Here is a 25,968-nt window from a genome sequence, read left to right as displayed (position 1 = left end):
ATAATGATTTTTGCTTTGATAGTATTCCATTCCAAAGTATCCTAAAATTGTTTTTCATCACAGCGTGGTCCCCATTAAGCTTATCGAGGCAGCAGTATGGAAATTCTGGTCCAGAGCGAAGAGCGCCATCTACTGCTCACCAACACCACTTACAGCCTTCTTTTCGATGCGTCTTGCATCCTAACACTGTCCAGGTCCAGCCTTGCTTAGCCAGTGAGATCTGACAAGATCAGGTTGAAAAAGTGCAGCTGTTTGTGATTTTTAATAGTCCAGCTATTTTACTAGCATGTCAGTCAGCCTGTAAGTTGGTAAGTGAGTCCAGAAACTTAAGAGAGTTCCTATAAATATTTTAGAGATGTTGCATATTAACTTAGCATACATGCATTTACTGCGTATGTGTGTAGGAGCACACATGCAGTGTGGACCAGTTACTTTAAGCTTTTTAATGCTGGGTTCCTTCTAGACGTTGGTATTGGTACAAACACTTGCGTGTGGGGAGAAAATAGTTTTGCTTCCTTTTACTGAGTTAAAGAGAAGCTGACATGAGAACTGCTTTCTCCCGCAGGTTCCTATTATAGACAGTGACCCCAGCCTTCTGCTGAGTTTCTTCCATTTTTTTTCCTTCATAATGCAGTGCTGAAGAAGGAACCAGAAGCCTAAACACCACATGTCTTTCAGAGATTGTAAGTGACTTTCCAAGCCTGTTTACATATTATCTGGAGAACGGAAAGGGAAAAATCTCAGTAGACATACAGTAAAAACTGCTCAAGGACACACCTTTTGTTTAAAGTTGGCGATCCACCAAAAGGGGGAATGTATTAATATGTGGCTGAAGCAGTGTTGGAAAATGTCATCCAAAATCACCATGGAAGAGGGAAGCAACTTTTTGAGATGTGATGCTCTCCGATGGAGTCTTTCATGAAGATCGAATCCTTGGTATTAATTTCCATTTCTCATCTGATGACGTGCACCAGCAGCAGGATGGTTATGGGCTGAGGAAGAGTCAGGATGGGTTGCCATCACAGCAATATCAACAACAGCAACTTCCATGCTGACCTTATGGTATATAAACTCCCTGTATTGTTTCTGCAGTATGTTAAATGTGATGACAGCGGTAACTAACTGCTGGGTTACAAAGAAGACACAGGAAGCCCAGTTCTGATACAGAGTTTTGGGTTTCTTACAGTACATTCTCTCTTTAAAATTATTTTTTAAATGGTTTTTAAAATATAGTAGGGAAAACATCTGTCCTGAAGCTTAAGGCACTTTAGCTACTTAATTTTAGAATCCAGCCAGCTTTGGTTTTAAAATAAGTGAAACAGATTCTAGCACTTCATTTTGTCCTGGACCTTTTGTGTAACTGTAATTGTCTTCCATCAAAAGGGACTATCTGTCTGAGGCGTTTTTATTTAGTGATATTCACTCTTGCACCTGGAGAGCCGCAAGGTGTTGAAGGTTTTGCATCTATATTAAATAATCAGTAAGTAAAGAAATGGCAACAATGGTATTAAAAACACGTTAAGTAAATAGTTGATTCAAATAATCATTAAGATTTCATGGTGGTTCTGCAGTACCAGGAGTCGATATCAGTTTTATGTCCCAATCTTCAATCCAGCTAGTATTATGAAATCCAGTTTCGATTGAACAACTTAAAGTATTAAATTATCAGTATCTTTTGTACAGGGGGTGCTTTTGTGTTTTGGAACTTCTCAAGAACATATTCAGTCATTCCCAGATCAGCACATCTCTTTTGTGTGGACTGACGTTTGCTTATGAAAAAAGACAAATAAAAACATGCATGTTTGAAACCATTAACATTTTCAAAATGTCACCCGCTGTCAGCTGGTTTTGTTCCAAGAACACGACGTGCTCATCCAATATGAATGTCATTGTAACTCCGAAAGACAAAAGCACCCTTCTGAATAGAACCCACTCCTACCTTGTTTCATAAATACCATTTAAAAAATACTCTGAAAGGGAACTTGTTACAGCTGCATCTCCTGAACAACCATGTCATGCGTTCGGCAGTAAGATGTAAGATTATTAAATTGTTTGGATATATAAATGTAAAGTTATTAAATAAAACTTCCTGGGAAATTGCAATGTAGAAAATGTGGGAATTCAATATATTTATGCCACACGTCATACAGACCTGTTTGTTATCTGACATTTAAGCACACAGTTAAATATTTGGTGTGTAGGATTAGTGTCAATTTAATCTTGAGAGTAATATTTTCTTTAAAACATTTAACAATGACAGGGATGTAAGGTGACTTGATAAGCAATGTGACTGCAATGGAAGCTACAGTCCTTTGGCTTTAAGCCCAACCAGTGTGAACATTTACGCAAGTTGGCTCAGTCTAGAATTCTGTACCCCAGGACCAAATATGTTTTGTGTTTTTCATGAAAAACATTGTTACTGGGATCTTGACTTGTGAATAATTGCTTTGAGATTGCCTTTAAAGAAACAAAAAAAAAATCAGTTGTTGGTGTCAAAAACAGTTCTTCTGCAGACTTTGATTTACCAAAATGTCAAACTATATTGTGCAATTATGCCAGCTAATATTTTCTAGGTGACTTTGCCATTGTATGTCCATGTGTGCAGATATGTGTGTATCAATTCCTCAGTCAATGCACTTCCAAGACAGTACTTTTCTACTGCATCAGATGCAGCTATGGACCTGTGACTGCATAACATTTGCAAAAACGTAAAGCATTGAACATTGAATGCATGTGAAGTATTAATCTCTTACATAAAAGAAAGAAATGTTCAAAAACCTTGCTGAAATTAAGATAAAAGAAATCATTACTGATGGCTGTTACATTGCTGTAGTCTACAGGAGATTATTGGTTTTGGAATAACAACGGTTTGGCAAATATTTGTACATAGTGGCCTTCCTTCCGATTATCCTGAGATCTACTACCCCTTTCGCGTTTTGCTTGAGGAAAGAATGATAGTTTCCCATTGGATCTTTTTACTTTTAATTTTTTTTTGTTAATCACAAAACTAAAACCAAGTACAGTAAAGGCTTTCCATAAGCTTCTTTCATCACTTGTCGATATTGCAGTGTGCTAGAAAATAAACTGTTACTTTCACTAACATTTTGCACAATTGTATTTTTTTAAACATTTTAATGTTTAATTTGTTTTAATTAAAAGTTGTTCTTGTTTTATTTTTTCTTACTTTGGTTTAGTGTCATGTGTTTCCTGACTGTGTTGAATCAGCTGTGTTCTCAAGTTCTTGATCTTCCAGAAGTACTTCATCCTTTCATTAGGCTAAAGACAAAAATGCAATTTTCACTGTTAAAATAGAATTAAATGAGCTCCGAGATGCTTGAGTTATCAATAGGTACTGTGTGAAGATCAAGGATGGTGTGTTTAATAGAGCTATCAAACATGCTGTACATCACGTTTTTTTAATGTACTGTTTGACATCGGTTTACTATGGAAAAGTAACAGCACACTCTGTGGGGTCTGTGCCAAATGTTCCTTCTCCCTTCAAACAGGATAGTAGACATCTGTCAGTAGTGTTTTAAGTTTTCTTTGGTTTTTTTTTTCAAATTTGATCTTCAGTATAATAAGCAACATTATTAACATGAAGGAATTTATTTTGCAACAGGATTCCTTTAATATATAGCACCCTCTAGTGTGATGTTTAGACGGGTAAATTAGTCTTGCTGTGACAGTGCATGATTTAATGCATAGATAGATAGATACTTTATTGATCCCGTGAGGGAAAATAGGGCCACAGCTCCAGTCCTTGAGGAACAGAACCCAGCCAAGTGTTAAACTGGTCCATTCCAAGACCTTGGAAGTGTTAAACTGGTCCGTTGAAGCTAATGATCAGCTAAATGAGAGCAGCTTTATAAGAGCAGAGGTGAAAGGAAAACCTACAGGCTTGCACTACTGCCCTCTAGGGCTAGAGTAATTTAAGGTTATATCAGTGACTCTTCACTGTTTTTGTTAAAAACTATTTTCTTTTCTTGATTTCATGGTTTCTTTTTGATTTCTCAGTAGTCAGAATGTGAATATTGTCAACCCTCTCCTTCATGAATAATGTTACTTATTTGGTAACAGACGTAATTCAGTAAAGATTGAGAAGTGACCATACACAAGCAGTCCTTCCTAACCAAGGATGATGGAATGGGGGTTATGCTTGCAATTTCTCACTGTTAAAATATTAAAAACTGCTTCAGTGATGTTGCCATTTGTATAGACGTTGAGGACATTTGTGAGAACACATGTGTTGTCCATGGTTTAATGTTTTGTTAAATCTCTTGAAGGAATCTCTCTCAGACTGCAAAGTCTTCATCAGCCTTTGAAATTGCTGTTAAAAAGTGTAGGTGGCTCTAAATCAGGTGCATATGCAGTGTAGCAGACTTAGGAATCAACATACTGTAAAATAGCATGAATTCAAAGATTAATATCACAAAAAGCCTTATAAAATTTTAATTTAAATTTATTACATTTGTGATGAATGATCCAATGCTGTTAACTATATTGAATCATTAAGAGATACAGTATAATCAAATGTGCTTAGTAGTTGAAATTGTGTTCCTGGAGATGATGTGAATATTAGAGACGTTTGATTTAATGTTGCAAAACACATCTGTACTGTTGTGTAGTTAGCTTGCAGTGTTTTCCAGGCAAAAGAGATTTATCACTGTGTTGTTTTGGTAAAGGGGTATGCATTTCATAAGTGCATTGTAAATCTCATGTTCGTCCTACTATTAAGTTATTATTGTTAAACAATAATCAAATTTGTTTTACACTTCATATGAGATAAGTTTAGTCAGACAGCAATGCAGCTATTGATTTTTCTGTGCTGGGTAGACACATGTTAGAGGCAGGCCTGTAGGGTGAAAAGTGTTTTGGAATTATCTAACCTCTAAAGGAAATAGTTTTTGCTTCCTGTCTTTTTTCCACTTTCATGACTTCCTATCGCTATTATGTCACTTGAACTGCACATATGTCAAAGGAGACAAACCTTTGTCATTCTCAATAATTGTGAAAGGGACCTGAGTTACGTTACTGAAGAGAACAGCCACAATGGCAAAATGTGAATTTTAAGGTTATACTATGTTTTAAAGTGTTAAGTGACCGGAGGACAAAGGTAGATCAGATAGACAACAGCAAAAAAAAAAAGCAGCCCATCTCCATTTGGTTTATTTTAATTGGATTCACATTCTCTTTATGTGGTTCTCATAAAACTAAAGTTTTTTCCTCATTTCTGTTGATCAAAGTGAAAAGATCTGTCCGATTGTGGAACGATGGGATGGCACTGCTGTCTCAGGTGTGCAAGAGTTTTTCACAGCATGTGGGTTAAAAACCAGGCCTTAGTGCTCATTCTCAGATGGCTCCAATCTAATTACTGGATTAAAAGGCTCCAATCTAATTACTGGATTTGCTTTGAACATTCAACAAGAGCTTTTTTAAAACATCACATTTATCCTAAACCATACTATAAGACTGTAGAATCAGTGTTCATGACAGAATTAAGATTCATGTCCATTACCAGCTCTGTAAGGATTTTTCATTCATGCAGTACTCAAAACAAATTCCATTACAAGCGGTATTAAATAAGATCGATCTAATTTCTTTCAGTTTTGGCTAAAAACTTTATTTTTTATTTCTATCAACTCATTAATAATGATTTAAAACACAATATAATACAATGAACACATATTCTGTTTCGTACACAAACGAACAGGAGGTGAAATAACACCCCTAAGCAAGCCGCTTTCCTTTTTGAACATGGATTAAAATATTGAGAATTGGCTCCAAAAGGCTCCTTTTCAGGGAATATGTTCCCTCAAATTTTCATGCTGCTCCGAATTAGTTATTTTTACGAACAACAGAAAAGCTTTACATTTAAAAGTTGTACAAACTCTTAAGTAATATGTTTCCACCATGATCTAAACCCCTCCTTTGTAACCCAGGTTCAAGTAAAACTGGTTTCAACTGTTTTTATGCAGATGAGCAAGATGCTGGCAGTGTCTTGCATAAAATAAAATATCTGACAGGTTTCCCATTGTTTACAGAGAACTCATTCATATTTATCGTTTCCACTTCTTTAGAATTCTCTTTTATAAAAAGTAGAACATAAAGGCACCAGATATTATTTCCATACATTGTTTCAGTCAAACATCCTTAAAAAAGCATTTAGAATTCATTGCTCTGAATCTAACCTCAGATGAGCTGTCATTTTAATTATGAGGTGGGCCAATTACTTTGGCACTTTGTCTGTTTCTTTGTGTGCGTTCTCCTCAGTATCAGTTGTTTCATTCTTTGTTGTTCATGTGGTTGCTTTTGCCTACTCTCTGCTAGTTGACTAAAAATATATCATTTTTAAATACTGTGGTATGGTTCCAAATTGAAAGCATTGCTCTATCTGGGAGGCAGAGGAATTTTCTGGGAGGTTGTGTCTTTATTTTTGATACATTTTTCTTTCAGATTTTTTAAATCTTATTTTTGCACCAGTGTAAACAAAATTGCTTGTTGAAGAAACCTGTACTGTAATGTATTGGCTGCATAGAGCAATAAAGTCATGCTGCTTAGAACAGACATTTGTGAATTGCAGATGCTTTTTTTTTTCTGCGGAGGAGGAAGTTGAGAGCCTGTTCAGAGCCGGTTCAACTAGATGCCGGAAATGTTTTTCTAATCCTTACATGTGGAAACACCACTCCGTCTTCTGAATGAGCCTTATGTCTTCAAAACGTTTACAGAGGTTTTTCAGATGAAGTTGGGATTCACTTTGTTTTGTGGTACAATACCAAACATCCAAAGGATCCCCAGACGGTACTGAAAGTTACAGCCATTCACATGTAACCCCATGTTCTGTGTTCAGGCTACAAGGAGGTACTGGCAACATGATCTCATCACATCTAATTAAATCTGGGCCTGGCCAGCTACTGGGTCAAGAGACCACAACAGAAAACGGTTGTTGCTGTAAGTGGTGTTGATCTCTAGGTGGCACTGTTCTCTCTGGACCAAACCAGAGCCCCATTATGGGGCCACTCCTCTACTAAGTTTGGCTTGCCCGATTTGGCCTTTATAATTTTCTCCCTTGATTCAGCCGGTAAATTAAATACCCACATCATCTGATCTGTTGCATGTATCGCAGGGTAGCTGGAATATAATGGCTGTCATGTTATGAAGGTGGGTGCTGCACTTCAGTGATGGTTGAAGTTGTTCCTTTCCAGTAAAGAAGTGCTTTGGGAACTTTGGGACAAAAAGTGCAATTAATTTGGACTACCATTATCTACAGTATTTGCTGGGGTTGTTTATTTTTACAGAAATAAAATCCCATTTAAATTGGCTATCTAGAATTCTGACTCTACAGCTTGATGGCTCTTTAGATAAGGAGAGCGTATGCCCGTAGGTAGAAGCTGCTCGCACTACCAGAAACAATGACTGAAATTGTCTCTTTCTCATCTCAGGCAATGTTTCCAGCAGGGCGGAAAGCTTGGTCTTTGGTTTGATGGGGCAAGATGGTACTTCTGCGTATGCTTTCGCTGCAATATACAATTTAAAAGGCATAAGATATTTATTTTGCAAACACAAGGTGTCATTAAGAGCTCTTAGTATAAACACAGCCTTTCATATAGCTACATAAGTAAATTTAAGACTAGGAACGTTTACAGACTTCCCAGGAAACTGAAGAATGAATGGTCATTATTCTGAAAGGTAATCTTTGCATCAGAGTTCACCTCCAGACAGGAAGAAGTCCCCAGGCTTTTTTCTTTTACTGGTAAGGCTGAGCCTTACTCAAAGCCAGGTTTCTAAAATGATTTTGACAAATGACTTAATCTCTAACTCACTTTTCCAAAAAGTGCTTCATTGCTATTTTTTTTTAATTAAATTGCTATCATACCAAGTACAGTTAGTCTAGGCTGTGAAAGAGATACCTTTAAGGATAACATACTGTACACTGAATTTGGATTATTATTGCTCTTATTACATATTATTTGGAAATCTGACACAGCATCTGTGTATTAATCAAATTTAAATTTATACTTACCATATATCATCTATATGGTACTGTATATGTTTCTCGGTGTAACCTGTGGTGCTTGCTGTTCAGATTGTTGGTATATTGACTTACTCCTGTAAAAATAACATCGGAGAGAGTTGTTAAAATCTGAAGGAGCTTACACCAGCGTTCTGCCACAGATCATTATTGTGTGAAAAAGGGATAATAACTGTCGTCTACCTCAAAGTTCCTGGCGTAATTGTAGAGAAATCTTTTTCAAGCCTATTGTTGCTGGAATAGTTTATCATCTTGGGAGATACAGTAGTTTAACGTGAGAGAACAACAACAAACCTTGTCCGGGAAGCTGAATTCCAGGAGAAGGAGTGAAGCAGGAAAACATAGATCTTTACTACAAGGTCATTGACATTTAAGGTGTTCTTGAAGGCCTCCATTGAATATGAGTCTAGAAAACACAGAATGTATTCAATCTGTTCCATTACAAGATAAAATACTGTACCCTTGAAGATAAAATACTGTATGTGTCCTTCAGACTGTGTCCATTATAGTTTGCTAGGGTTCACAATTCATCTGAAGTTGTGTACAGTGTACCATTGCTTGAGGCTGGGAAGAAGCTTCCAAAATTGAAATAACAGCAAGAAAACTAGAGATGCCATTTACTTAACACAATCTTATTCCCTCTGTTGAAAAGAAGAAGATTACAGCAGACTGATGTGAGTCATAGTTTTTTTTTTGTGAATGGTCATACAGTATAAGCAAACCTGCAGAAATTGACCTTTTCTACTGCTCAGCTGTAGATCAAAGTCTGAATCTGTTCATGCATCTGTATTCTTTTCTATATCCCCTGTATTATCAAGTAAAGGTCAGATCTTATCATGCCTATCTTTTAGCTTGACTGATGAAGCAGTAACTGTGCAGTTACTGTAATTCTGATTGGACATCACTATTAAGATTCTTTACTGAGACAAAAACATCTAAATGTTAACTTCTGGGGGTCACCCACCCCAGTCCCGAGAGTTACAATCCTGCTGGCACTACAGGACACTCACTCTTAAACAACTGGAACAATTTCATTTTCACCACTTAAGCAGGTAGTTGCTGGAATTGCATAGATAATTTAGATATGAACACACAGTAGTTCAGAAATTTTTTTCCAAATTGATTATTAAAGCACGACAAGTAGGACATGCTGGGTTGTGTCTCTGCAGACCAGTTTGGCCACCTCTGCTGCACTGCATTAATTCCACTTCAAATATAGTTTGCTTTTGTTCAAAAAACAAAACATCATTCAGGAAGTATATACTGTATAATAGTTTGTACTATAAGTTTACAATAAATATATACCGTATGAATATACTACCCTTTAAAATATATTTTTTTCTTCATTTGGGAGTTATTTTTTGTAAAACACTATGGACATTAAACTGGAATGTCTTTGGTTCAGATCCCAGGTTGGTTTGTGTTGTATTCTGACCAAGGTACTTGACTCAGATTGTTCCAGTAAAATATCCAGCCGTATAAAAGCAGCGCCCGTAGTGCCTTTGGATAAAATCGTCAGATTAAAAATCTAAAATGAAGAGCGTCAGTCATCCATAGCAAATTTAGGGTTAAGCAATGCATGCAAGGCCCCACCATATGTAAATAAGGTATTCGGTTACAATTTTTACAATTGTTGTTAATACTTCTTGCTTCTATTCCACAAAATAAATTAATATATTACCAAATTTCTCAACAGTGGTTATTCCTCAACCACTAGCCATTTTAAACAAGGTAACGCGCAGTGGTCTGGTGAAGAGTTATTTAGTATTTTTAATGCGAAGAAACGTGGGTCAAAAGTTTTATTTTGGTGAGAAATCGTCTGAAAAGCGCGGTCAGTCTGTTTTTGCATCATGTCAAAGTACTGTACCTTATTCTGGTATCTACTTTCAGTGCACAGCTGTATTGTGGAGAGCGAATGCGATTTACTGCACCGGTCAATCAGAAGAAAAAGTTCAAGTCTGAAATCGCGTTTGTTTTGCAGCTATCATTTATTCTCACCGTATTTTCCTTAATAGGAAAAGTGAATTTAGCATCAGCTAATTAGAACCCAGGGTCCAGATGCTAATTCTGTGTTTGGAATTGATTCACGTACTAGATTATCCTTCGTCGTTTTTATAATTACAAATTACATAACAGCGCCAAGTAAAGGAAGATCTACCAATCTTTGTAGCATTCCTAAATAGCCCGTTTGCTATTTTTTATTTATATATTTTCATACTGAGAGACATTATGAACGCCAAAATTGAGTAATGGCACCAATAGAATTTGTTGTGATTTCAATGACTTTCTGTATATTTAACATCAATAGTACTTTTATGAATTGTGATGATTCCTGTAATATTGCAGGAAGAGGGCAAGGAATACCTTTGTCGTGTATTCGATCCAAATAATAGGTAGCTAGCCGTATAAAATAACTCTCCCCCACGTAAATGTAAATAAAACAATGCAATTATTTCTTTGTTAATTTCTTTCGTACAATTAATACAAAACCACGGGGAAAAAAAACGTATTTCGAAGTACAGTATACTGTATATCCCAGAAGCAGGCACTACTTGTCTTACCTGGGCACGAGACAGGTTGTGAGATACGTACTCACTGCCTCTTAACCTGAAAAGGCTCAGTGTCACAACGTCGGGAAAAACAACATACACACCCAAAGATATAGTCCGTACGTCTTTCGGATAATTCGTTGCATATTTTAAAGATGGGAATTACTTTTGAATTGTTGAAATGTCGTCCCGGACAAACTTTCAGCATTTCCACATTGTAGCGAAGTGAGAAAAGAAGTCTTCAGCCCTGTTCTCCATGCCAGCTGCTTGCCTCAAATTAATTTCATTTTCTTTTTTTTTCCTTTTACTGATAAGCCTGGGGCGAATCTTCAGGAAAAACCGGTATAAGGAGTTAGAACAGGCATGTGCAATACAGTCTCAAGCCCTGAACGTTTAAACTCGTTATAAAATAGATTAGTATTAATGAGAGGCAACCATTGAAAAATGCTTTGACTTTGCATTCAACTTTAATGGGGAAAAATGTAATAATACATTTTTATATTTAAAATGATAATTGAGTTGCACGTAATATTATGGTAACTCATTTCTAGATTGAGAATGATTAATTATAACGAATAATAACAATTTAGTTTATTTAGTGCTTTTCATACCAAACAATCTTTCAGTGTTTGTTATATGAAGGTACTATTTGTTTCCATCAATGAAGTGTAGCCGCCATTCTGCACAGGCAGCCTCAGTGCACAGCAGATCAGGCAGAGAAGTGAGAATTCATTTCACCAGACGAATTAAGTGGGAGCTATAGGAAGCCCAGAGTGGAATTGAGTCAGGACACTAACACCCCTAATTACACTCTTATGAACAAGTAGTCATGACCTTGGTTTAGTGTCTCATTCAAGGCATGGCACAGCTTGGTGTCCCTGTTCACCATAAAGAGATATTGGCTTTTAAACATTCTTGTCCAGGGTACAGAGTTTTACCTGCTGGTACTGTACCACCACACACTGGAAGGTGGGTAGGAAAGAAATAGCTAATTTTTATCAAATGCTTTAACTAAAATCCCTTTTTTGTAGTTGCATTGCACTCAAAAAATGCCCCAATTGACCGAAGAGAGAGAAAAAATGATCTTCAGTACTCTAATGCTCTCACTGGGTGAGCTGGATGTTTGTGAGGTGAGTCCCTCAGCTTGATCAGAAGGACAGAAAGTACAAGAGGGATTCAAAAGAGCAACTACCAGGAGTGGAAGATTCAAGGAGCTGGCGAGACTCAGGCCAGAGATCTTCAGGGTGTAGAAAAGGACTTGTCAGAACAAGTCCTGGCAACTTACAGTATCACTGTGGACTTACATTATAGATCAGCATGTCAAAGGTGTCGTCCTGATGCTTTTACAACAGAGGGGAAATGTCAGTGTGCTTAGCTAACCATTGCAGGAGTCTGATAATAAGAAAGAATTCATTTATAATAGACTAACTAAGCTTAATTAATAACTTGATATAATTAAGCTATTGATAATTTAAGACTTAATTAGCAGAAGTCTGATAATGAGCAAGTCTTAATTTACTGTATGCATCCAGAGGCAAATGTACAGTAAGTGAGCTGTAGTCATCCTATCTACGTGTGTAGGCAGCCTGCAGGATACTGGAGTGGAGAACATATCAGGAAAGCCCAGTAGCAGCAAGTGGACTAGTCCTGAACTTGCTAAGCTCCCCTACAGGTACAGTAGAAAGCACTACAGGTAGTGCCTCTCTGGAGGGATCTGCTCAAGGGCAGATGGGAGTCCCTTGCAGCAGGGTCCTAACCTAGAGATAGTGTTGAGTTTAAATGCTTTCTCAGTGTCCCAGTGGCAGTGTGACAGCTAAACTGAGATTACACTCCATCAGCTAGTAGGAAGCAGGAGAGCAGCTTATAAGACAAATAAGACTGTGTGAGAGAGCTGGATTGGAGAGCAGCAGGGATGTCAGACTCCAAGAGATGTTTGAACATCATGTTCAGATGGAGTTGAGCCAGGGCAGCACTCAGAGCAGCTGGGTGTCCTCCCAGCTGATGGTTGACTCTACAGGCTCAAGCAGGCAACTATGTCTTGTCCAAGTCAAGATGTAAATGGATGCATAGATCACAGTGAACTCTATTACCAAGTGGGGGAATAGCTGCAGAACTCCAGCAGCTGGGAGACGTAGGGGAAGCTCAACTCTAGAGGAACAGTTGTTGGACTGAATGCTGCCCAAGACCAGGGCTTGCTCTAGCAGTGAGTGGGCCAAGTAACGTTTGTGTTATTTTACATAACTCTGAAAATTTCTTAAACTTCACACTTTGTGGTTTGAAACAAAACAGGTTAATTGCGACAGGCTTCAGATCAATCTTCCATATCCTCAGCTTGATGTCAGAACTACTGTATATTGAATGAATTGGAGATAAAAGATGACATCACAAGACTGTTTCTGAATGTCCACCTGTAGTTCTCACTTTCATATGCTTCATCCCGGTTTGTGATTTATTTTTCTCACACTAAAGCTCAGAGGTGAAGATCAAATGTGCTTTCTCCCATTTGCTCAGATCTGGAATGTGAATTCCTAGCCTTGGGCAGCTGCTGTGCAAAGAACTGAGAGGTAATAATAAATTGGTCCAATTAACTAATAACAAGCTGAGACAAATCGTTAAGACCTCATCTACAATAGAAACCTGCAGATATCCCAGCACATCAGGGCCAGAATTAGACATGCTGTCCTATATCTGTTTCATCAGAAAGTAATAAATAATACAAACATAATGATTTAATTTAATCATCTCTGGTTTACTTCTTTAAAAGCCTCAGTGACTTTTCACGAGATCAAGGTTATCAGCTGCTAGTTCTGCAGTGGTTCTTTCTTGAGAGATACAGTAATTCTCACTGGGGACTGTATCCTGAGTTCCAGACCCAAGCAGGTAGCTGGTCTTCTACACCTGCAATTTATCAGCTTCACACACAATTGCTTAATCATCTTTCTGCTTCAAAATGACCTGCAGGTGACTCAGCCTGCATTCTCCACTGCAGTAGAGACACCTAGAATCCAGCCTCCTCTGGCTGAAGGAATTGAATGGAACTATCCGATTTTTTGAAGTGATAAGAAAGAGGCAATTTCCTTCTGCAAAAAAAAAAGAAAAACAGGAAGAACTTGTGTGTTTTTTAGGTAGTTCAAGCAGACTAAACCGAATGAGAGAACTAAATATATACTGTATACTGTACAGACCACATAGGCTTTAGGTTTTAAGACATTGTTGGTGAATGGGCAATTAGAAAGTAAATTTTTCAATTTTACAGTGAAACCACAATGAAGATCTTTGCCTTCAAAGCAGAAGTAATTATATAAATTATGGGCTTTCTTATAAGGAGGATAAAAAAAATGCAAGGACAGATCTTTGGAAAAGCATATATTTTAAAACTTTAAATGGCATGATTGTGTTGGCCGGGTTTCGAGAACTGTTATGTTCTCGAAACCCCTAATTATTAAAAGTCATGTCATGTCATTTGCCAAACCGCTTTATACCATACGGTGTCCCGGCCATTCTAAAAAATATTATGAGTAATTATATTCATTTTATAATTCACCAATATATTACATTTTTGATAATGCTACCAAATCCATAACAATCAAGGGGCAAATTATCTTGCCCTGCATCTTAGAAACAAACTCATGAGATGCAAACCTTAAAGGTTCTCACAACAAGACTGGGATCTGAGAGGCCACTTCTTTATTAAAAGTACTATGTTTAGCATAGACTAGATGCATTTAAATGCACATTGTGTAATATGTAAAATTACAAATACTGTTTGCATTTGAAAGTATTAATTTGAATATACAGTATGTACACACTGAAACATAATATTATTTTTTTATATATATACTGTACGCCTTGCTCAGAATTTCATCTTTACAAGTCATACTTTGTTAATATACAGCAATGTTTCATAAGTATTATTTTCCATATCAGATATATTAGCAGTATATGACTTACACATTAGAAATATATGTAGATATACAATTTAGATTTTGGCAGATATTGAATAATGATGTAGGTTTACACTTCTAGAACACTTTCACTGCACTAACATCTTAGAAAACCATTTATTGTGTATACCTCTCTATTACTTCTTTTCCATTAGAACTGATCGAGCCCCTTTCATGTGAAAAAATAAATATGTTTATACATTCTCTTGACAAATTCTTCTTTTTAAGAAAAATATTTATATAGATCTAAATGGAGTTAAAGTTTTACTCACAAACTTGAATGACCTCTGGAATTCTATTACAAATGTAATCTAAATCTCTGAAACATGGAATTGGCCTGAACAAAAGTAGACAATTCAGAGGAATAAATCCTGCTGTATTACTGCAGTCCACAGTGGCATAGCTCTCTTATCTCATAACATCAAAAGTTAGACAATGCTTACATACATGTATAACAAAACAATGATGAAGTACAGTATGTTAATGTGTGAGTTTTAGACCTGGATATTTTACTTGACACTCACTGCCGAGATCGAGCTGCATTCCTTATTTGTGAGTCAGTTTTGCACACACACTGGGCTTCATGATTTATGAGCTATCAACTCTTATACAGAAAACTAAAGAAAGCCAAGATCCTCCCAGAGAAAGGTGATTACATGAGTCATTCTCTGTTACTACTGGTAGGAAGGATTGACACTAGTTGCTATCAATCTTGTGGTACTTAATGTTTTAATATGGATTACTCTCCACTTGCATAAAGGGGGGTCTGCACAAGTTTGGTTTTGGTGTGTGGGCTGTGCTCCTAGCTTCCTTCTGAGGGTGAACAAACATGCATTCTCACTGCCAGGTTCAAAAATAGACAGTTTTGCTCAAGGCACTTTCCTTCACGCAGGAATGACATCAAACTGGTTTCGTCTTTCCTTTTTAAACCAGTTGTAAGCTGTTTTGGGCAGGAAGACCATCAAGAGGTGGCTTTTGGAAGCTGCTGGCAGTCTTTACCCATGAAAAATGAGCAGAACATTCAAAAAGCTTATTCTGAAAAAGGATCTGGTTTATTTCAAACAGAAAGCACATTTGGCTCACAGAAGTGATACCTTTAAGAGGATGTCTTTGGTCACAAAGTCATTTTCCTATTTCCCTTTTTCAATAGGACATTTTTGCACCTGTGTACCTGCCTCTGCACTTAATGCACAAGTGCAGCATTTATTAGAAAAATTAAATCTACTAACCAGAGTAACTTGAAGGCTCCATATTTTTAGTTAACCAACTTGTTCAATTCTAACATTCTTATGAATTCCTTATTCTGTAGATGGTTAAAGCATAGGAAAGATATTGGATGAAAATGATACATTGATTGGTAACCCAAATCAGTTTTTGTCTACAGTATGCATTTTTTCACAGCTACTGTACTTTAACAGTATTGTTTTATCTTTAAATGCTTTGCATTTGCACATATACTGTAAATACAAATGTATCCTACAGTTAGTTAATGAGTGATGGTACTTGATAAAAATTATAGTTACTATCATTCTTCAAAATGAAAGAAGTACTGTATACTGTAAAACATTTCTTAACTGTGTCTTATGTTAGAGATTTTCCCTTTAGAGAAAGACAAGCTGCAGTTGTAGGGTTGGACACTTGGTGGCGAAGATCATATTCCACATCAGAGGACCTGTCCTGGATGTTTCCTCTGATACTGTACAGTACATCCAATTTTGTGGGATCTGCAGGGTAAGTGTGGTCAATATGTTTGAATTCCAACAGCTGTTTACACAACCGTGTCTGCGAAAATATAGAAAGAGGGAATTTCGCTGTCTGTCCTTTATGCTCTTAGTATTATAATGTGTTTACAGTACGTGCAATGATGAGCAAACATCCTGCTCCTACAGAATATTACTATGCAAATCTGCATAGCTACCCCTATGGACAGTGTGTAGAAGTAAATACACTGGTGATTTTCAGAATTTTGTCATCAAAAGCATCACAAGTTCCTTTTTATTTTTTCAGACCTGACCTGATTCTCATATGTGCTGCTTTGCTGTTACTGATACAGTTTTCACATATTGTTTTTGATGAGTCATTCTCACTCTCTATTACTGTTTGGGTGTAAAGGCAGTTTTAAGATGAGCCTTTAACTGCTAAAGTTACTGTTCTGGTTTTGCCCTGTCACCACTGAACGTTACCTTCCTTGATAATGGTTTTACAAAATAAGAAAGAAAAGCACTCAACAAATATAAAGAAGAAAAAAGGCGATATGAATACTACTGCTTATAATAAAATTGGAGGGATTTTAACAGTTTCTGCATATTAACAGAACTTCCATTCTGTTTTACCAAAACACAAACGCATTCACATAATACAAGCATATTGTTTGCTTGTATGTTATAAACTGCACCAGCATGAAACGCACATTTGTGCTATTTTCTGTACACATTGGTTTGTAATTTAAACCCCACAGACTAAAGGAGAATAAGAGTCCCCCTGTCATGGTGACAGGTGTGCAGTACTAGATGCCATGGATTTGTAAGACATTAACCTTTAGCAATTTTAATCAGGGTAATCAATTCTCACATGGCTACACAAGGCAGACCAACTGAACTGAGGACCTTCCCATTCTTGAGGTCTGTTTTTCCTATTTTTTTCCCTTTTTAATGTTTGTACACACTCCCCAAAAAAGTATATCCCTTTACTGTATGTATAAAATAAAAGGAGCCTTGGTTTGAAAAACATAATAAAATTGGATGACACATTCTGTCAACTGGGGTTAAGACTCTTAGTTGCCTACCTCATTCTGAAACATGTATTACAGTACATGAAGATTATACTCCTGTAATACCTTGTTTACCGAGATATCTTCTAAGATATTAAGTAAGCTCCACTAATTCCAGAATTCATCTGTTCATGGGCCAAAAGAACTTTTCGTCATAACATCACTCATGTTCTCTGAGCATTGCACTGCATTCCTGTGAACCAGGTTAGAGTGGACTTTAAGGTAATTTTGCTCATGCATGCAGTATAAGACACCGAATGCCCTACAGTATCTCCAGGTTATCTTAAAGATGTTTTGATAATTAGTTAATTAAGCCTTCATGCTGCTGAAGGTTTTAATGTAAAATTCAGTTTTCCCTTAGTTTTATGGGATAGTTTAGAAACGTCTTTGTGCTTTTCAGTTTTCTTTATTTTTACTTCTGTTAACACTTTACTGAGAGTGTGTGCTGTTGTACAGTACATCACCTTAAGTTTCTTGAAAAGTGCTCATAAATAAAATCATATAGTTATAATATATTTATTTGTTTGGCAACATTTTGTTTTCTGAAATAGAAGAAGCACCATAATGTTTTACGTCACGACTGTTTTGTACAATGTAATTCTTTATATCTGAGGTCCTGAAAAGGTCAAATTCCAGAAGTTTGAAACATCACCCTGAATTACTGTACCTTTCCAAAGACAGGAAACACTTGTAAATTATTGACCAATTAATAATGATAATGTTGCTTTATTAGCCCTATACAATTTCTTGCATTAGGAATTTGTCTTTTTGCATACCCCAGCTTGCTCTCCATGAGACACAGACAGGGAGAGAAGCTTGGGGTCAGAGCACAGGGTCAGCCATTGTACAGCGCCCCTGGAGCAGTTGGGGTGAAGGGCCTTGCTCAGGGGCCCAACATAGTAGGATTTCTCTGGCAGCTGCAGGATTTGAACCAGCAACCTTCCAGTAACAGGCACAGATCCTTAGCCACAGAGCCACCCTCCACCCCAGAATTTCTTTCTCCCCATCAGGGAATCAAACCCCGGTCTCCCACATGACAGGTGGGGATACTTACCACTATACTAATGAGGAGTTGTTACTCATGAGGAGTTGTCAAATAAATTGGTTCAGTTAAGGGAAATTGTATCACTGAGAGATGCACATTTTTGTTCTTTAAAAATGTGTGAATTAATGATTATTATAATATCTGCTGGGCTGGGGCTCTACAGAAGCTAGGTTGGAGATTTGTATCATAACTCATTACAGTTATCATGCAATGGTTGTTCTGGCACATATCAGGCTGTAACTCTTTTGATACTTACAAAATACACCCAACAATAAATTATCAGCCCTTTATTCTTGGTAAGGATTAGTTTAAGGCGTGTCACACACACAGGAACAATTTCGAGATGCCAATTAGTTCTTCTACTGTGTTTTGGGAATTGAAGCTGGAGCACCTGGAGAAAACCCACAGGAATGAAGGGAGAATATACAGACTCCACACAGAAACATTCCCAGAATCAAACCCATAACCCAAGAGTTGTGAGCTCTGGTTTCACAAACACCTTATCTTTTCAAATTTGGGGTTAATGTTCACCCTTTCAACAGAAAACTTGTCATTAGTAATATATTTATTCACCAAATCAGGGATCGTGTACATCATATATTCAGAACAAAACACTTTTGGCAACAAAAAGGAAAAAACACAACGTTTTTGTGGAAAATGTTACTGTTTAATACTGTTTTCAGCTTCTCTGAACACATTGAGTGAAGTTTAAGCATGTTAATCTCGACAGACTAAATATTTGTATTTATTGTATCATTGACTAATCTATTCTAAAATTTTATTTAATAAAATATTCTTTTACTTCAATATCTGTTTATAATATTAATGTGATTTTATGCCAGGTAATGTCTTGTTTTTCACCTGTTCTTCATGTTGAGGTTTTGTCTCTCTTTCATGCTCCCTTGTCCTGCATCAGAGATTAATCTGGATTTTTCTGGTAGTCTGAACACAAATTGACTTTGACTTGTCTTAAAGGCACTAGTATGGGAGCATTGAGAAAATGTTTAGGAATTTGATGATAGGTTAGACATGTCTGTTGTCATTCTGCATTTCCAAATTCTCCCAAAAAAAAAAGATCCTCAACAACACACCAAATAGGTCATTTAAAATATTGAAATATTATCGAGACAGCAGTACACCTCTTAGCACTATTGTCTCTGTGATGTTCAACATACTGTAAACAATTGTTATTTTAAGAAATGCATCTTAAAATGTTTTTTTTGCATTCCTGAAGCTACATTTATGCATCAGTATTTCGAAACGTTAAGAAACAAATTAACACAATTCAAACATTCAAATTGGAATTGCAATGAAATAAACGCCATCACGATTTTACGTTGACATGGGAGAATAAAACACAACCTAGAAATTCCACACGGTGGCGCTGTTGTCCAAGCAGATGAACTCGCCGCGTCTCTTGTTTGAAGCATCAAGTGTGTTGACGAAGATGCACACTGAGCGAAATATTTTTGGAAGCGCTCTCAGAGTATCAGGGCACGCAGGCCTGGGCATGATTTTTCCAGCTTTATACTCTGGTGTCTATTGCATACATCTTGGCGGTTTCAGTTTTAGTGTAGGAGTACGTTGTAGTTGACGACTTTCTAGACTTGGTCCTGTCTCTGCTCCTTGTTCTTGAATGGTAGTTGTACGCAGATATATTTTGTCTTGATCCAACATCTGAAGAATATGTAGGAGCAAACGAAAATATATTTTAGGGCCATGTTATGACTGAATCAGAGGTGAGTTTTTTTATCTTTTGTTTACAAACCTTAAAACAACATTGAATGCAATAATCATTCTGCTGGAATAACTGTCCTTTGTCATTTGCCCTTTGGCTCATGACATCATTTTCTATTAATCCCACACTGCACTTAAATTGTAATGTGAAAACATTAACTTGGACTCATTCTTAGGGAATTATGAGGAAATCAATAATCACATTTATATTGAATTTTAAAAAGAAAGTAATATTTAGACTATTTTAACAACATAAGAAAATCTGGTGACTGGGGCAGGACATCCAGTCCATCAGTGATCATTTTTCTGCACACTGAGTCATAACAATACAAGCATCAAGCCCAGACTTGAATGTTTCTCCACCTCCACTTCAGCCCCTGCTAATGCTTTCCATGTATTAGAAGCTCTGAGTCAAAGGTCTGCGTATAGAGCAAAAGAAGAAAAGTCATTTTGCAATGCTGAATTTAAAATGTCACAATTTTATAGTTATATTCCCAAATCTGTTCACAGAATTTCAAATAACTGTTATTGGTTCAATTTAAAATTCTGACAATCTTAGTCAGACCAGTCAAGTCTGAAAACATTACATTTACCTGCTACATTCCTTTTCATATCTCATCTTCTATAGCTTCAAAGAAAGAATGCAGCTATAGGCTAGCATTACAGATGGAAGTTTAATCAAGTCGCTAATCCCACTTTTAAAAGCAGATTGACTTTCAGAGTATTCACATGGAGTAAATCATTTTCCAACGAAAAGTTCTTAAGTCATAAAGTGCTCAACTAATTCTTCAAGGCTAAACGGTGTTTTGAAACGCCCCCGTTCTGTGAATATTATTGTTCCTTGTGTTTAGTTTTTCACATTTTCAACAGAGTGGAAAAGGTCCAAAAATGAGCTAATAGATCCTAGGGCAAAACGGTTTATAGTACTGATTGCTTAAGATTGATTAGGTTGATTATGCAAGATGCATAGATTAGTTTTCATTCATTTTCATTCCACAGTACTCACATTGAAAGCACCTTTCATTTGATTAATTGAATTGACCATCAAAGAGAAATATTAAAATGAATGAATGGCCCTTATATATTAATCTCTCTTCTTTCTAATTGTTCTTTTTTTTTACTCCTAAATACAGTAAGAGTAAAGAATAAAGATACAACTCTATTAAACTGCACCTTCACAGATCTCCGTTATTCCTGGATGATTAAAACAGAAAACAGTTAAAAGGTAGTAGAAATGCAGGTTACGCACTGTGCCATTTAGGTTTTCAGCATTATTTAAGTATTATCCATTACAGTCCTTACAGAATATGCATTTATTGGTATTGTAATTTAATTACAGTTTCTTTCTGACCAGGACATTTTTCATTGCCCAGATGAGGAACATTCATCTGTGAAAGTGAATGCTTGTTAAACACTGTAAGATACCAAATGGAGAAACATTGTGATCCATCAATAAGCTCCAGAATGGCTGAGTTACCTTTGAAGAAGTACATGCAGCATGTGAGCAGTGTCCCAGCAAGAGCACAGCCCATTGCACCCGCCATGCCCAGCCAACAGGACCATCCCAGCTGGTACTGAATCCCCAGGAACACATTTTGGAAAAACAAGGTTGAGCGCTCCACGTATATACTGACAGCATACCACACTGAGGCAGTCATACCTGGAACAGCTGAGAAGAGTAACACATGAGTGCAAGGCATTGACAATGAAGTAAGTGCTGCTTATTGAGTCTACGGCACATCCACATGATCTACAGCACCTTTTTTTAAAAACTCTATTATTCTGGAACTAGTAGATGTGGTCAGACTTCTTGGGTTACTGAAATCTGCAAGCAGCCCTCACTGATAATAAAAGTGTAAGCCACAAGACCTGCCATGGGCTCCATGTACTGTACCTCCAAGCAGCAGTGTAAATCCTGCTACGTAGCAGATGCGCAGTTTGATGTCCGGCTCATTCTTCAGGAACTTTATGCAGTCCAGCCCAAGAAGGAGGAAAATAAAGCCAAATCCAGCCAGGATGTCTGCTATTATTATCAGGGTCCGTGTTGCCACCAGTCTCACTGGAAAACAACAACAGTATGCTTGCTACATAGTCCTGTGGATTCTTATGAGCATTTAATAGTACTTTTACCATTTTTTGTTACATTATGAATTTCCTTTGTCTTCTCAGTTTGTCATTATTCTTCAACACTCCCTATCTACAGCTGTGTCACTCAAACCTCAGTTCCTCCTGTAATCTGGAGAAGCGCTCTCCATCTTAGAAACTGTGAAATGGCTCTTCTTTGTGTATTTGTGCTCGGGTGTTTTGAGTAGCTCATTCAAACGGCTGTGTAGTAGCTGGACTATATGCATATACTACACATACAACTGTATCATAGCTGTGTCAGTACTGAAATGTGCCTCATGGCTTATTGAGCTAATTAACTTCTTTTGCAAGTGAGCTGAAAGATGAACTGGAGAACTGGGATTGAATAAGTATGGAGCTTGATTAGAGGGATGTGCAAAGTACAGTATACAGACGTCTGTGTAACAGAAAAAAGCCTTTCTCACTTTAATTCACCATTGAAGGATTGTGTTAGATGGGTTTGTACATTAGAAATTAGTTTGAGTATCGATAGCTGAGCATACCATTATAGAACATGAATCAGGTTTCATGAATCTTTTATTTAGCAATGTTTTGGATGGCTGCGTTTGTATGGGAAACTCACAAGAATGTTCAGCATATATGGAGTCATAATCCTCGCAGGTAGTAACACCTTCAAAGTTATGAGTCACACACTCCCACCACAGTCCCCTGCAGGAGTCACTGAACTGTACATAGAGAAAAGGATAGAAAAAGGCAATTTTAACCGCAGAACTGTTTCATATTCTCGACATGATTCTGGATAGAGCTGCAACAGAAACTGATTACTGTATCCACTGTACTTTAGCAGGGAACAAATTTGCCTTTTAAAGAAACTCTGAACTACTGTATAGAGTTTATACTGTATATTAACCCTTTAGCTGTGAAAAAGAGAAAAGCTATTTTAAACACATCTACCTTCTCAAAGAAAGCATTTTAAGCATTGGATATATATTCTATCATGTATATAAAAACGTATCGTTAAGTCTTGGTTTATTACACAAGCATATGCGCTACTGTTTCTTTTGAAAACTCCAGGTAGGATTAAAATAAGAGTAATAAACGAAAAATGTCCAAAATAAAAACAACATATATGATGTCTTGAAATGTAACTGTCAATTTACTGAAGATTTATTGTGAAAATATACTGTAGATCTTCCTATTTCTTCATCTGACAATGCACTGTAGTCACTTCATCCATGTTTAGCACAGACAGAACAGTTTATTATAGAAAGCACTTTGGGTTTTTAGTGCTTTTGTTTCATTTAGAATGGCTAAACTCAGTATTTGATTGTAATTGGCTTCCAAATGAGGTTAATTATTGCTTTAATTCCCAGACATTTTCACTTCTTAACATCCTGATTACAGTTTAACACTGCAAATCCAGCTTTTGTATTAAATTGTTATCTACAGTACCTCCTACCCTGTTTTGTTAATAATATTCTTTCTTTTAATCATTCACCAGGTAACAGAGACGAACATGCTAGACAAGTCTATATAGCCCAGAGCATTGGTTCTCTGCATTTTAAATTCACTCTCACGATTTGTTGGTGAGAAAGGCTAGTTGCATTTGCATAAAGGCTGCTCATGTAGCAATGGAGTGAGACTTATTATCTGAAACACTTTATTAAGAAGTCACAAGGTACGCTCACTCTTACACTCCACTTAGTTCCTTGTTTCAATGATTTCAACTTGTCCGTAACTGAAACTTTCAAAAGCATGCAAAGAGCGGAGTATTAAAACTATGAATGGGCCATTCCCAGCTCTATTATTACAGTTAAATCAAACCCAGCCAACTTTTACAAAGACACCTATGTGATTTTGAGGGTCATCTTTGGACAATATTTGAGTTGTAGTTGACATTACTGTCAGTGGCAGTGAGCACCTCTTGAATAAATCTTTGGTTAGATTTTTGGTTGGTGTATGCAACCTTCTAAAGCTTTGGCTGTGTGCTTTACAAATACCATTGTGGCTTTCATAATTTGGGGTACATCATTATATTTGCAACCACAAAACGCAAGTGACTGTTTACAGCTGTGCAGAAACACGAGATATAACTTTCACATAACAAGAGTTGAGCTGTGATGTGTTCAAATTCAGATGGAGACAATAACAAATGCAGTAACAACCCAATGAAAGATGTTTATAGTCCAGAAGCAGGTACAGTTCCTGGTCTGCAAACCTAAGTAGAATGTTGGATCAACACACCATACAGATTAAAATTAGTGTTCATAAAGTTCTTGAAAAGAATATTACAGTCTAACAATGGGATTGTGGGGTCAAACTAAAACAAAAACAGGGTGGATTTTGGTTTATGTGAATTCATTAAATATTGAAATTAGAAATATAATATTATTTCAGATATTATGCCTACCTTCTTCCAATAGAGGATAATATTGAAACCATCTAGAATATTGAGAATATGCTTGTTTGCCATTTTGATGAATAGGTGAATATCTTTCTGATATTAGACCTCTCTCTGCTCAAGACCAGGAGATTACATCTGGTACAGTAGCAGTGAGATTTGTATTAACATCCATAGGGGAAACTGTGATTTTTAATTAAATAATCAAACCATATTGGCAAAAACCACAAACATTAAGAAATCTGGACATTATTGAGAAACATTCTAATTCTAATCCATCCATTTTCAATAACATTAATCCAGCCCAGATCCACAGGGAACTAGAGACTAACTGACCCTGAATGGGATACCAGTTCACCACAGGAGCATACTTCTAATCCTGTTACTTTTTATCACAAATTTCAGATGGGAAAAGTAAAACTGTTCTACACAAAATAACCTAATAGTAGGAAAGATTTAGCAGCAGTAAATCTGCATATTTACTTCTTCTCTAGAGAGAATGATTTCATATGTTTGAAACGTTCCTATTAAAATGTTTGCATTCAGAGGCAGATAGTCCATACTCATAGATAACTCAGTTATTCTCAAACAGCACTCTAGAGTCGCCTGGGCATCTATAAAGACTATCCCAGGGATCCCCAAAACCAAAGGGAACCTTTTCACACCCAAACTAGTAGGTTGTTAAATCAACTCTCTTACACATGGATTGACTCTGACAGCACCTATAGTACATCTGTTCATGTGCAGACCATCTCTTACAAATAACACTAGTTCAGGTGGGTAGCTGTGCCAGCATGTGTAAGCTGCAAAGGAACAAGTAATAGATTAATTACAGTTAGTTTAGTTCATAAACTAGATTAGTTTATGAAAAAATAGATATGTAAATGTGGTTTGTTTTGAAATTACGGTTAGGGTTTTTTATCTTGAGTGACCTTTAGAAAAGAGGTCTGCAGCAATGAATAGATTAAGAAACACTGCCCCCTGCTCTAACCCCATGTACTTCTGTGCTGTTAACAACATACTAACTCTGTTCCCCTTCTACACCCTCCTACCTCCAGACTGAGGTCAGCATCCACCATCCAGCAATCGGACCAAGTCGCCACAATCAGGAAAGCTGTCGAGACCAAGGCCAAGAAAAAGGCCAGGAGTTCCAGGAAGGCCCTCATGCTGTAGGAGGGTTCTTCATCTGAGGGATCTAGAACTGAACAGCACTGGCACTGACACACGAAGCTAGGACAGATTCTGTGGATCCCACTCGCTCTGCAAGGAGGTAGTACTTCTTGCCATGCTACTGGGAAAGTGTGCTGCCACAGTTTAATCCAGAGAGCACAGGTAGCTCAAGGTCACCTGGGCTCAACTCCATTCAGCTGGTTCTCATGCACATACAGTGCTGTTGGCTAGGCGGCTG

At 37.0% G+C, this 25,968-nt stretch overlaps 2 protein-coding genes across 4 annotated transcripts in view; one reads left to right on the top strand and one right to left on the bottom strand.

The window, feature by feature from the left end:
- Positions 1 to 2,482, top strand: part of ccdc50a (coiled-coil domain containing 50a) — a 32,450-nt gene extending 29,968 nt beyond the window's left edge. Inside the window, exon 11 of one of the 3 annotated variants that reach the window (XM_088912790.1) lies at positions 566 to 2,482. In XM_088912790.1, the coding sequence (XP_088768916.1) occupies positions 566 to 585 (20 nt within the window). In that variant the 3' untranslated portion in view covers positions 586 to 2,482. The remainder of the gene's footprint in view (positions 1 to 565) is intronic. The other 2 variants (XM_088912787.1, XM_088912788.1) reach the window with 2 other exon arrangements.
- A 17,380-nt stretch (positions 2,483 to 19,862) lies between these two features.
- Positions 19,863 to 25,726, bottom strand: LOC148836860 (claudin-16-like). Its single transcript, XM_088914896.1, has 5 exons — positions 25,613 to 25,726; positions 22,782 to 22,884; positions 21,969 to 22,133; positions 21,552 to 21,743; positions 19,863 to 20,014 (listed from the first exon to the last, which is right to left on the bottom strand). Exons 1-5 carry the CDS (start codon positions 25,724 to 25,726, stop codon positions 19,863 to 19,865), a joined length of 726 nt encoding a protein of 241 aa, XP_088771022.1.
- Between the last annotated feature and the right edge of the window lie 242 nt (positions 25,727 to 25,968).

Source organism: Atractosteus spatula, chromosome 4 (assembly GCF_055471065.1).
Source record: "Atractosteus spatula isolate fAtrSpa1 chromosome 4, fAtrSpa1.hap1, whole genome shotgun sequence".
NCBI classification, from domain to species: Eukaryota; Metazoa; Chordata; class Actinopteri; order Semionotiformes; family Lepisosteidae; genus Atractosteus; species Atractosteus spatula.
Note: the sequence above shows the minus strand (reverse complement) of the source record. Positions and strands in the feature narration are given on the sequence as shown.